General features: G+C 40.5%; 1 protein-coding gene across 1 annotated transcript in view; it reads left to right on the top strand.

Annotated features, from left to right (window-relative positions):
• PRKCE (protein kinase C epsilon) overlaps window positions 1–12,573 on the top strand; it is a 385,698-nt gene that overhangs the window by 246,934 nt on the left and 126,191 nt on the right. Inside the window, exons 8-10 of the mRNA XM_063443914.1 lie at window positions 5,925–6,021; window positions 8,285–8,499; window positions 9,192–9,365. Of these exons, the coding sequence (XP_063299984.1) occupies window positions 5,925–6,021; window positions 8,285–8,499; window positions 9,192–9,365 (486 nt within the window). The remainder of the gene's footprint in view (window positions 1–5,924; window positions 6,022–8,284; window positions 8,500–9,191; window positions 9,366–12,573) is intronic.

Raw genomic sequence — 12,573 nt, forward strand, 5'->3', positions numbered from 1 at the left:
GGCAAAAGAAGGTATCTTTGAGGTCTAAGACTGTAAAATAAGTAGCCCCGCCCGGAATTAAAGCAAGCAGGTTATATGGATTGGGTACAACTGGATGTATACTAACAACCGCATCATTGACTGCTCTCAAGTCCTGCACAGGTCGATACTCATCTGTACCGGGCTTTTGAACAGGCAGCAATGGGGTGTTCCAGGGGGAAGTACAGAATTTTAGGATACCATACCGTATGAACTTATCCAGATAAGATTGGATGTTCTTCTTAGCCTTCTGCGGGATGTGATATTGTCTTAGGCTTACTGGATAAACCCCAAGTTTTAGTTCGATTTTAATAGGTGGAATATTGCGGGCCAGTCCTGGTGGGTTGTTCTCTGCCCAAACTCCTGGTATGTTGAATAAGGACTCATCACTCCTAGGGTTTTGGCTAGTCAACGCTGTATAAAGTCGCCACTCTTCTTCCTTTGGTACGGATAATGTCATAATACCTGAAGGTCCATTAAACTTTAAGGATGTTGTTCCATTTGGTAGGAACGTAATCTGCGCTTGTAATTTGGATAGCATATCACGTCCCAGCAATTGGACTGGACATTCAGGCATATAAAGGAATTGATGTTTTACTACGTGGCCTCCCAATGTACAGAGTCGACTTTTAAGAACCGGTTTGTCAGCACTTCTTCCAGTTGCTCCTATCACAGTAATAGTCCTTCCAGATGGAGGAGCAACTAGATTAGTCACCACTGAATGTTCAGCACCAGTGTCGATCATGAACGCACTCCTTTTTCCCCCTATTGATACATCGACCATAGGCTTGGCTCGACCAAGGGGGATGGAGCCCGGTCGGTATCAATAGTCCTCCATGACCGTGTCAGCCAATCCTACAAAGTCCCTGCCTTCTCTGTCGCGGGACCTTTGCGCTGCTGGGAAATACCTATCTTCCCTAACACTTCCTCTGTTCCCATTACTCCCTCTATTACCATTACTCCCTCCGGGGCCTCCTCTACCTCTCGCTCTGCCTCTAAAGTTTCCATAACCTGCCCTGGGTTGGTCTCTCTCGTACTGCTCTCTTTGCGGACACTCATTCCTCCAATGCCCTTCTTCCTTGCAATACGCGCACTGATTCCTACTCAAAGGCTCCCTATTCCATCTACTATCGCCTCTATCTGGGCCCCGTCTATCTACGCCTGCGATTGCTACCGCTAGCATATCTGCCTTTCTACGCATCTTGCGCTCTTCCTCTTTCTTACTTTCTGTTTCCCTGTTCATGTATACTTTATTCGCTTCCTCCATTAGTTGGGTGATGGACATACCTGCAAACCCTTCTAACTTTTGTAGCTTGCGCTTAATATCTCCGTAAGCTTGGCTGACAAAGGCGGAGTTCACCATTCGGGAATTATCTGCGTCTTCCGGATTAAAGGGGGTATACAAGCGGTATGCCTCCAATAATCGGTCATAAAAGACACTGGGCGCTTCATCACTTTTCTGAATCACCTCAACTGTCTTCGACATATTAATGGCTTTCTTTCCTCCGGCTTTCATGCCAGCAATTATAGCGTCTCTATAGGCTCTGAGTTGAACCATATCAGCACCATTTACATTCCAGTCGGGATCGGTGTTAGGATAATGTGTTACGGCCCATGCTGCTGGATTGGCTTGATTCAAAGCACGGGCTCTATCCTCTAGCGCTTTAATGGCCGCTTGATTAATCCTTGTCCTTTCCTCATTGTTAAACAAAGTCATTAATAACTGCTGGCAATCAGCCCATGTCGGGTTATGTGTCTGAACTATCGAGGTGAACAGATCGGTCATAGCTTGTGGTTTCTCAGTATACGAGGAATTGTGGGTCTTCCAATTTAAGAGATCGGTAGTCGTAAACCGGACATTTACGAAGACTGGGTCAGCATGTGCCATTTGACCTGCGGCATCGATATAGGCTGACCCGGGATTCAGACGAAGAGGCATCTGATAATGTTTTAATTGTTGGGTACCGGTCAGTTGTCGGGTTAGTATGGGGCTACGTGGAGGGGCGTCAGTTAGAGGTTCCGGTCGGGGGGTAATAAAACATGAGGGTGTGGGAGCTTGGTTTTGGGAAAAGGTAGTAAATAAAACACTTCGAGCCGAGCTAGAAGAAGCTTGACCGGAAGTCTGAAGTGGCGCCAAATCAGGGTATTCAGATCTAATGGGGGTTGGCTCTGGTTCCGGAAGGGGAGATTTAGTACGAGAGGGGGTGGATTCTGTACTGGAGGAGGAAGCGGAAGTGGATGAGGGCAATGAGGGGAGGGGTGCAGGACTTCCTGCATTTGCGTCACTTCCTCTTAAAGGAAAGTAAGGGGGCGGCAAAGGGATCTCGGACTCAGGGGGCGTGTCCAAAATGGGCCTAACACCAGTCCTAGTGGACAAACAAGTCCTAGCCACCATGAGGCGACATTGCTCCTCGTGGCATGTCTGAATCCATTTTGGCGAGTCATTTACGGCCTGTCTCCAACAATCAATATAAGGAAACTGCCCGTAAAGTTCAGGCCTACCTGATACAGCCACGTGTAAGCGCTGTACCAGAGTTGGATCCAAACTGCCACGTGGCGGCCATGCCGCAACCAAAGTAGGCCACTCCCTAGTACACAAAGTGACCAAACGTACAGAAGACATTTTAACCCCAAAATCACAGGTTTTAAATCCCTTTTTAAAATTCTTCACCATACAACCTAAGGGATCCGGAATCGTTGACTCCGACGCGCCCATACTTATCAATGGAACGTCGTTGACAACGAATACTATGCACGCGTACTTTTCAACAGTCACACCCGTTTCCTCTGGCAACAGCACCACGTGGTACGGTTACCAAGTGAAACGTACACAATAACACAATAAACACTCAGGGAATTCCCGTACACACACAGCTGTTACACCAGTCACTAGATAATCAATATTATGCCCTTTGGCGAAACTATACAGTCACCCACGCTATAATTCTCTATATATGAATTACCCGTCTATAACACACCCCAGTAACATCGTCTTTTACAAATAGCGGTTACAGTACGGTTAGCATAGGTCAAAGCACAATTTAAGGTCACAATACAATTATTAGTGGTTATGGTGTTAAACATGCAATGGACGACAATGATTAGTACTTATATACAGTGTCAGTAAATATACAGGGTTATGGTACCGTGCACTATGATACAGCAACACACTATTAACACTCTCGCTAGACGGCTGAGCTCGCGCTATCTAACAAGATATACACTTTACTAACAATTTTTAACACATTTACAATTCCCAACTAAACTATTGGCCAGTACCTTGAATGGACTACCTAAAACTATGTACACCCGTTTTGGTTAGCCACACTGCCCAAGCACCACATATAGCGAGCTAGAGGACCGAATTTACACAGGCGCCTCTTAGTCGATTACTATCAAAAATCTAGTGGGTTCCAAATTTACACGCCTTCCCACTTAGCCAAGATAGGTTGAGAGCTAGCGAACCGAATTTACACAGGCGCCGCTTAGTCTCCCGGTCCCTCCGACCTAGCGAACGTAATATACACCCTAGAACGCTAGTCTAGACAAGACACCGGTGTCCGGCTATTTACACAGGACCCCGCCTGACTAACCAAATCAAACGGTCTGACTAAAGAGCGTTCGATTGAGCGGTGCGCCTTCGCTCCTTCCCTCCGACAGAGGGGGCAGATTCCATACACAATTCAAACCCCTTATGGGCCTACCGCACAATCGGTATACCCCTAGTGGGTCTGCCGTCTAAAACAGCAGTTGTCTTACCTCCTCGTTCCTGAACCTGAGTTCACACTCATCGACGGGGACACCCCAGCACTTCTTACGTAGAGGCCGATGATCTCCTGGACAACAGACCAGTGGCGCCGAGACGAAGGGAGGTCCACGCAGAAGTTCAGGGGTGCAGCCGTAGAGAACGTGGGCAAAGATAGACCGTCTCACGCCTCTGCCTCTCAGCTACCGTTGAACGATGAGTTTCCCGGCCAATGCACCAAATGATACAGGAGAAACTGACGGAAGCGAAGCACAGAGAGATGGACACAGGTTTCTTCAGGAAGGAAGAGATTCTTTATTGGATCACCGATCGGGACTCAGAGGGACTAACGTCACCAAAATACAGCAAGTTCTGAGCCCCGGACAATAGTGCAGGCTCCTTATATAGGCACATAACTCCTCCCATATTAAGCTCCTCCCGCACATTCTCTTAACCAATCAACACAAATAAGAATTAACTTCCTGCTTGACCGCATGGCTTGTCCAGCACAATGGAGGAGGGGAATACTATATCCTGTATTCTTGCACATGCTCCGTACACTACTGATCGTATCTTGCCTCGTGCAACCAACTGATCGATACGTCAGCATATGCACGTACACATGCCACGTGGTAATCTCGGCCTACTAAATTTATTTTTACCGAGATTCCACCACAGTATGGAACAGAAAATAATTTCTGATCTTACAGCTCAATGGAAACACTGACTTTTCCCAGAAAAGGCAGAGTTTACAGTTGTCAGACTGCCGGGACAGTCTCTTTTCACCAGAAGCACTGCATTAAGCTGTAATGTGTCTGCTGCTCTGAGTGTCCTTTAATTCAGTAATATCTTCCCAACCTCCACAATATCATTCTCCTCCAGAATCCTTCTTTTAAGTAAGATTGTTCCTATAAAATATTCCAGTGTCTGACCACGGGTTGATTAGAGCATTTTCGGCTGGCGTTGCTTTTTACTTCCTCAATTGTACTTGTGATATTGTTGCATGCAGCATTCTACGGTAATGACAAAAAAAACCAACATAAACTATAATTACCTACTTTGTCCTCCAACTTTCTGTGGGTTAGTTGGCAGGCAAACCCCAATGCTGCTCCGTAATGGGGAAGTTGAAAATACATTTAGTACACACATTGTTACATTGAGTAGAATGTGGGATGACCAGTCCTGTCCAGATTAAACGGTCATTCATCAAAACCAGTTATGTACAACACTTAATGATCAGGTCAAGGGGAAATGCTGGCCCCTGCAGCCATTTGTGTTATAATAACCAAAACAATTCTGTTTGGACATTCAACTCATTTGTCCACATCCAATAGAAAAAAAAAAAAGTGTAAATGTTTATATATATATATATATATATATATATATATATATATATATATATAAATATGTGTGTGTGTATGTATGTATGTATGTGTATATAAATAATTTAATGTTGTATCTTATTGACAGCCTTTTTTTCCCCATACACACCGTTAATAATCTTTAAAGGGACACTCCAGGCACCCAGACCACTTCTGCTCATTGGAGTGGTCTGGGTGCCAACTCCCACTACCCTTAACCCTGCAACTGTAATTATTGCAGTTTTTCATAAACTGCAATATTTACATTGCAGGGTTAACTCCACCTCTAGTGGCTGTCTATTAGACAGCCACTAGAGGTCACTTCCTTGTTTCTAGCACAGGTTTCCTGTGCTAGAGCGTCGCTGGACGTCCTCACGCTGTGTGAGGACCTCCAGCGTCGCTCAAAACCCCATAGGAAAGCATTGAAATGATTTTTCAATGCTTTCCTATGGGGAGACGTAATGCGCATGCGCGGCATTTCCGCGCATGCGCATTAGGTCTCCTCGGCCGGTGAGCGAGATTAGTCTCGCCCACCGGCCGACGTAATCACTAGGAGGAGCGTCGCGGAGACAGCGGCGAGGGACATCGCCGCTGTCCCAGGTAAGTGACTGAAGGGGTTTTTACCCCTTCAGTAACCGGGGATTGGTGGGTGGGAGGGAGAGGGACCCTCCAGTGCCAGAAAAACGGATCGTTTTTCTGGCACTGGAGTTTCCCTTTAAATCTATGCATTGTTGGACATAGACTATGTCGTTTTATTCAGTGTTCCATTGGAGCCCATGCATTTTGTTTTGTCTTCTCAGCTAATTCCAGGTCCTGAAACACAGCCGCCAGTACCTGGGGGTCCATCTGTTGAAGATGACAGATCAAAATCTGCACCAACGTCTCCATGTGATCAGGGTATTCTTTTTTTTATCTTTATTTTGCCAATATAGAAAATGTTATTTGAGCAGACAGTGTTTTGCTGTAGAGCCTAATAGTACAAAGACCAATGTACGGCGCAGGGACAATAAATAATTACTGTCTTATCACATTGTTCTTGAATCCTAGCTTGTAGCTCCACAGAACTCACATTCCTTGTGAAAAGAGATGGTGGAAAGCAAAGAAAACGTTAGAATGAAGTAGTCGGTCTCAGGAAAAAAAAAAAAAGACGTGAATTGTCCAGATCAAAAGAAAGTAAACCTATATTGAATATATGAAAATGTCTTAAGCAGAAATCCATCTTTCTACCAGAAGCAAAAATCTAATATTTTAAGTGTGTGTAGCTTAGTGTGTCAGGATTTAGAAGCGCAACCTCCAAGACTTGAAATATAATGATGTCTTGAATTCCGATGGTTTATGTAGATCCATGGACCATAATAAAATAACATATACAGAATGCTCGCAAAATCGTCAATTATTTTTACACGTGGATTTGCTTGCCCAGCATATGATCTGATCTTCTTCTAAACTACAGCAATAGGTTTGATTATATAAATAACAAAAACACCATAACACCCAAATACCGTCTTTACACCGACCCAACATTCAATGTCTTTGTTCTTCATTGAAATCAATTGATACGACAGAGTAGAAACTAGCCACACTTCTTGTACCTTCAACCTTTCCCTGTACCTGTTGATCATGTCACTGACATTGAAATATAAAATATGCCGTCTTCAGACCTTCTGCTAGTCATTGATATTGCTTTAGTGTCTTGGATAACTGATTAGTTCAGGTCATCAGACAAATTCTCACTTGGGTTAAGATCAAAAATGCAAACATTTATTCTGCTTCAGCAACTAGATTTACTTGTGGATTCAAGATAATTGCTGTGCGGTTAAGAGTCAGCTCTCTTACAGACTGTCTAACATTTGTCTGTCGAGTTTGTTAGCAAAATTCAGAACTCATTACTGTTTGGCCTTTCAGTACTGATACTGCAAACCTGCCCCAAACCATGATATTACCACCACCAAGAACGTGGTAAAGTTCTTTTGTTAGAACTGATTGTTTTATCCTTTGCCAAGTATAATGTTTCTCATAAATGTCAGATATTTATACTTTCCTCTCATTTGTCCACTGCACCTTCTTCTAATAGCTTCTTGGCCATCTTTAGATGTACGTCTTGCTCCATGTGAGATTTTACTTGGATGGCAGGTGTTGTAAATTATTGCAGTGAAGTCCGATTTGACTCATTCGAGACCACATTTTTTAGCAATGTTTTATAGCATTCTTCAGTTTTATGACTTGAGCACAACCAACCAATGCCTGAAAAATCAATTTTGATTGACTTATGATTCATCTCACAAACCTGGATTGTGCTCCAATGTTGACATTCAACATTTGTGTTTCTTTCAACCTCACTCCTGATTTTCATCTCATTTACAGGAACACCCAGCTCACATCACCCTTTATCATAGAAGTTTACTTCCTTTGTCCAGCAAAGAGAGCGAAGGGTCTGCTCACAAAAGGCTAAATTTGGCCAACTTTATTTAGCTCAACTTACATCAGTTGACCTCATGAGATCCCTCTGAGTTTCGCTGTTGTATTCACAATTGAACATAACTAAACTGCATTGAGTAAAATCAGCCACCACTATTTTCAAATCAATTTAAAGTAAACTGTGAAATTTGTTAGAAAAGCACTTCAGCTAAAGGTCAACTGAACCTCAGCCGTATGTCCCTAGCATGGAAATGAAGACTCCCAAGATGGGAGTAAGGTTAGGGTTATGGTACTGTAACAAAATAGAAGTGAATTGTAGGTAACGTTAGGGTATTAGCTGTTGGTGACCTGGTACAAGGAGCAGCAGATATGTGTCCGTGGTGCCACAATCTCTGTTGTGTTCCACATGTGCACTTTTCCAAATCCCAAATGCACATTTAAATAACTGGAGATTTTTTAATACTTTAAAACCTCTAGTTATTTAAATATGCATAGGGATTTTTAAAGCACAGGTAATTTTTTTTTTTAAACTAGGATTGTCTGCTCCCTCTACATTATCAACTGTGGATGTGGATGTGAAAGTTGGTAGGCTCTGATGCACCATGTTACAAGAGACCTGGTGGCCTTTTCATTTGAGAGTAGAGAAATATGCCATAAGCCATTTTGTTTTTACATTTTGTGTTCCTTAAACGACTCACCAAGTTAGGTATTTTGTTTATTCTTCCAAATTTTCTCCCTACAGAAATTAAAGAACTTGAAAATAACATCAGAAAAGCTTTGTCATTTGATAATCGAGGCGAAGAGCACAAATCAGCAGCAACTACGTCCACTGACAGTCAGCTGACGATTACTGGAGAAAATGGCGAGAACGGCGAGATTAAAATCCATCAGACAAAGCGGATAGGTCTGGAAGATTTCAATTTCATCAAAGTATTAGGAAAAGGCAGCTTTGGGAAGGTTGGTAAAAAAAAATGTTTGCTTTGGTGCTGATGTCTTGATTTGGACTTCTGGGAACAAGCACTCCTCCATCCATTTCTTATTGGGAAAAAGGATAGGATGAGGGTGAGAGCAATGCCAGAACTGATTGAGGACATCACAAACCTTGGCATGTTTTCCACAGAGGGGCACAATTGCATCTAAAGTTGATGGAGTGAAGCTTGTTTGGTGGTGTGACCAGGTGGGGATATGGCAGATCTTTGGGAGGTGCAGATCTTGTTATCAGTGGTACCATGGTAATTGCCTATAAATAAATAAATAAACAGGAATCCAAACCAAACGTTTGAACAGAGCGAAAGAAGAAACAGAACAAACAGTTAAAGCACACATCCTTCCAAGTCGCAGATATATGACACAAGCATACACAGGACAGCATAAAAAAATTCTAGATCTGATAATCGGTTAAGGAGCAGCCAAAGAGTGTTCTCCTCCCCTCGGGAATTCTGAATTGGCATGTGACACCCTCTCCTATAAACAATTTAAGGAGACTGGTCTGGATGCCCACTTTCTAGCTATGAAAGTCTTAGTAGCGATTTGATAAATGAGGCGTAATTGAATTATGGGAATAGCCTTAGGGAGAATAAATAATATGATTATCGCTTCTGTTAGTACTTTATTATTCTCAAGACAATTTTTCATTAACTTTTTTTCAGGTTATGCTCGCGGAGTATAAAGGTAAAGATGAAGTATATGCTGTTAAGGTTCTGAAGAAAGACGTTATATTACAAGACGATGATGTAGATTGCACTATGACAGAAAAGAGAATTTTGGCTCTAGCACGAAAGCATCCGTATCTAACGCAACTTTACTGCTGTTTCCAGACAAAGGTACCCTTCATTATTTAAAAAAAAAAAAAAAAAAAAAATTAAGTGAAGATTTATTGTGGAAATATATATAAAAAAAAAACGTGAAATATTGGTACAGAGTATCTTTAATAATAAAAAAATTGACATAAAAGTTGAAACTTAAATGTTATAACTTTGATTCATTTAAGAAAAGCCACGGTTCACAGCATTAAATGTGGAGATTTTCACTATCCTTCCCAAAATGAGTTAACGTGGTTCCTTTAAGTAATGATATTTATATATGTACTATACATGCCATTATATCCAAAATAAGCAAACACTGAGTGCTACTTTCCTGCGGATAAAAATAGTAAACGAAATTGTTTACTTAAAGGATAATGGATACATGGGAAGGTTCTGAAGTAGAACGAAGAGTGGGAGGTTTATAAGGGAATTTTATTTCCCAAAAAGTCAGTTGTATATCTCAGGGAATTTTTTTACATTTGTTCTTTTTATGGAACTTGTTTTTAAGTAGTTTTTATTTTTATTTTTTTTTTTAAGTTTGTTTCTGGGTCACCTATAATGACATTTTCTGTTGATTATCTGAAACATGAAATGTTGCTTTTATAAACCACCCGTGATTTAAAGTGATGCAAGAAGAGATTGGTTTGCTGGAACTCGAGTAGGAAAATACCAGTGCAGTGTTAAATAAACAGGATTCGAAGAACCTTGAATTACTGACTGCAGAACATGTCTGCTTGTTACAGTGTATTTTTGTAGATCCAGCCATTACTGTTTGATTTACAGGAAATTTTATTAATAGCCTCGAGCGATAAGATCACAGAGCTCAATTGTGAGTAAATCTTCGGTTTGTCCTAGTTTTATCATCAGAGGAATCATTTTAATGCCCATTTTTGTGTGTGCATCTGGGAGTTTGAATAGTTATATTGGTAGGGAAGATAAGTACTTACCTTTTATTGTGCAAGTTACCGTTATAATGATCACCATTAAGATTTTATGTATATTTTTTTACTAGGTTACTTAGCAGCCGGATAAGAATTCTTCAGTTAGTTTTGTTTCCTTCCGAGGTAGTTGGTAGAAACCTACTCAAAGTGTAGGGGAGAAAATTAAGTAAAATATCTTCCATTGTAAGTTTTGTTGTCAGTTGGATGAGCAAAAAAGTACAGAATAGCTGGACATCATCGCTCCTTTCTAAAAAACGAATAAAATGTATTCTGATACATTGACTTGGCTCTTTATCCTCGTGTTTCAAAACCTTCAGCCATACTCCTAAAATCTCATCGCTACACTGCATTAGGGTTCCATTTTTTTCCACACTCGTTTTGACCTTAAAAATGTAGGCGATCCGTCTTTAATAAAATACCCTAACATGAGTCCAATTCTGTGCAGCTCTTCTTCTTCATATCATCATCATTATTTATTTATTACTGGTATTTATAAAGCGCCAACAGATTCCGCAGCGCTGTACAATCATTATTCTTATGATTTTGTATTTATTGATTAGAAAAAAAACATCTGCTAAGAGGAATACATTCTGTGGAGGGAGAAATTAAACTGACATATTGGGCTTTGAGAGCTCAAGCTGCAAGCTTGTCACACCAACAGCAGGATATAAAAAATACCAGCCTCTCACCCACTCTTGTCCCTTATAATAACATCACAAGAGCAGGGATGGCAAAACTTTTAAATTTAAACTGCTTTGCACTACATTTAATGATGTTCTGCATGATAGGAAATGCAGTCCACAACAGACAATAACCTAGTTGTCCTAACTTAGTAGTTCCACTAGGTGGCAGCAAATACACAAGTTTATTTTTGTAACATCCTAAATTATTAGCAGCGGTTTCTAAAAATCTTCAGTGTCACAAACCTGACATTTAAGAAACACTAATCACGTTTTTTTTTTTGTTTTTTTTAGGCAAATCTGATTTGGGGGGAAAGGCTAGGGATTCTAAGGAATTCTAGACATGTTACAATTAAAATAATTTTTTATAATATTTATGACCAGCCACTGTAGGTGCATTGGATGACTGAACTGCATATGGCATGGCGTCTGGCAGAGTGTGAAAGTCCTTGGGTGAAAATACATTCAATGGCTGCTCAGCCTAATGCAGTGTTTTATGAAAACCAAAGGTTACACAAATGTTTGCTGTCTCTTTAAATACCCTAACATGCCTGCACGGTAATTATTGAAACCTGCTAAGGTTAAACTAGACTGACCTTTAATTAAAGAGGATGACATTTAAAATGCACGTCACCTAAAATTCCCCACATTTAGCAGGTGTGAGTTGTTTTTTTCTCAAGGACATGTAAATGGAACACTGTAAGTTACATTAATCACGTTACAAATATTACCTTTTGTTTCTTTTAGGTCCACGTACAGGTAAGGAAATAGGCCATTGGCTAATATAGACATGACAGATGCCATAAAGAGGGACATAAGATATATTTTTTTTTAACGGGTATTTGTATTGGGCCAACAATGAAACTCCCACCCCTTGGCGTGAGAATTACTACGACCTACCCAGGGTGCACATTCCAAATAGTTTTAATTTTGTTAAACGAATTAATGGTTAGGTTTTTTTTTTTGTTTTTGTTTTTTAATAAAGGTAACTTTTAGAAAGGTAAGGGTACTATTAAAAGCTCTAAATGAGACATTATGTTTCAGATTTAAAATGTAGCCAAGTGTTAGAGTTTGGTAACTAAAATTAATGTAACCTTTATATTTGGTATAACGGAGCAACTGTATTAAAACACAGCCACATTTTCCTAGTTTTCTTTAATAAGCATCAAATATTTTATTCTGTGAATTTTAGGAACATCTATTCCGGGAATGAAAATTAGCTACACTAAAAATAGTGGTTGATTTCTCCAGAGATGAGCTACCACATTCTATCCCTGTAAATTTTACCCAGCATGCTTAGTGAGATACAGATCAATGTCACTTTGCATTAACAAACAAACATTTAACAGTTTGAAGCAACAGTGGTACATAGTAACATGAATATAATAATATAATAATCATTTGTTTTCTATTCAGTAACCAGGTTTAGAAGGAAATAAGCCAAATAAAAGACACATGAATGTCTTTAAAATATTTATTACCAGCTATGGCTCAAAAGATCATTTTTTGAATATCAGCATGTATTTAATACGGGAACGTCCATCGATATTTTGTCTTCATCAGACTTATTAGCAAATCCATAGTTTTAAAGGGGAACTATCACTT

This window comes from Pelobates fuscus, chromosome 2 (assembly GCF_036172605.1).
Source record: "Pelobates fuscus isolate aPelFus1 chromosome 2, aPelFus1.pri, whole genome shotgun sequence".
NCBI lineage: Eukaryota > Metazoa > Chordata > Amphibia > Anura > Pelobatidae > Pelobates > Pelobates fuscus.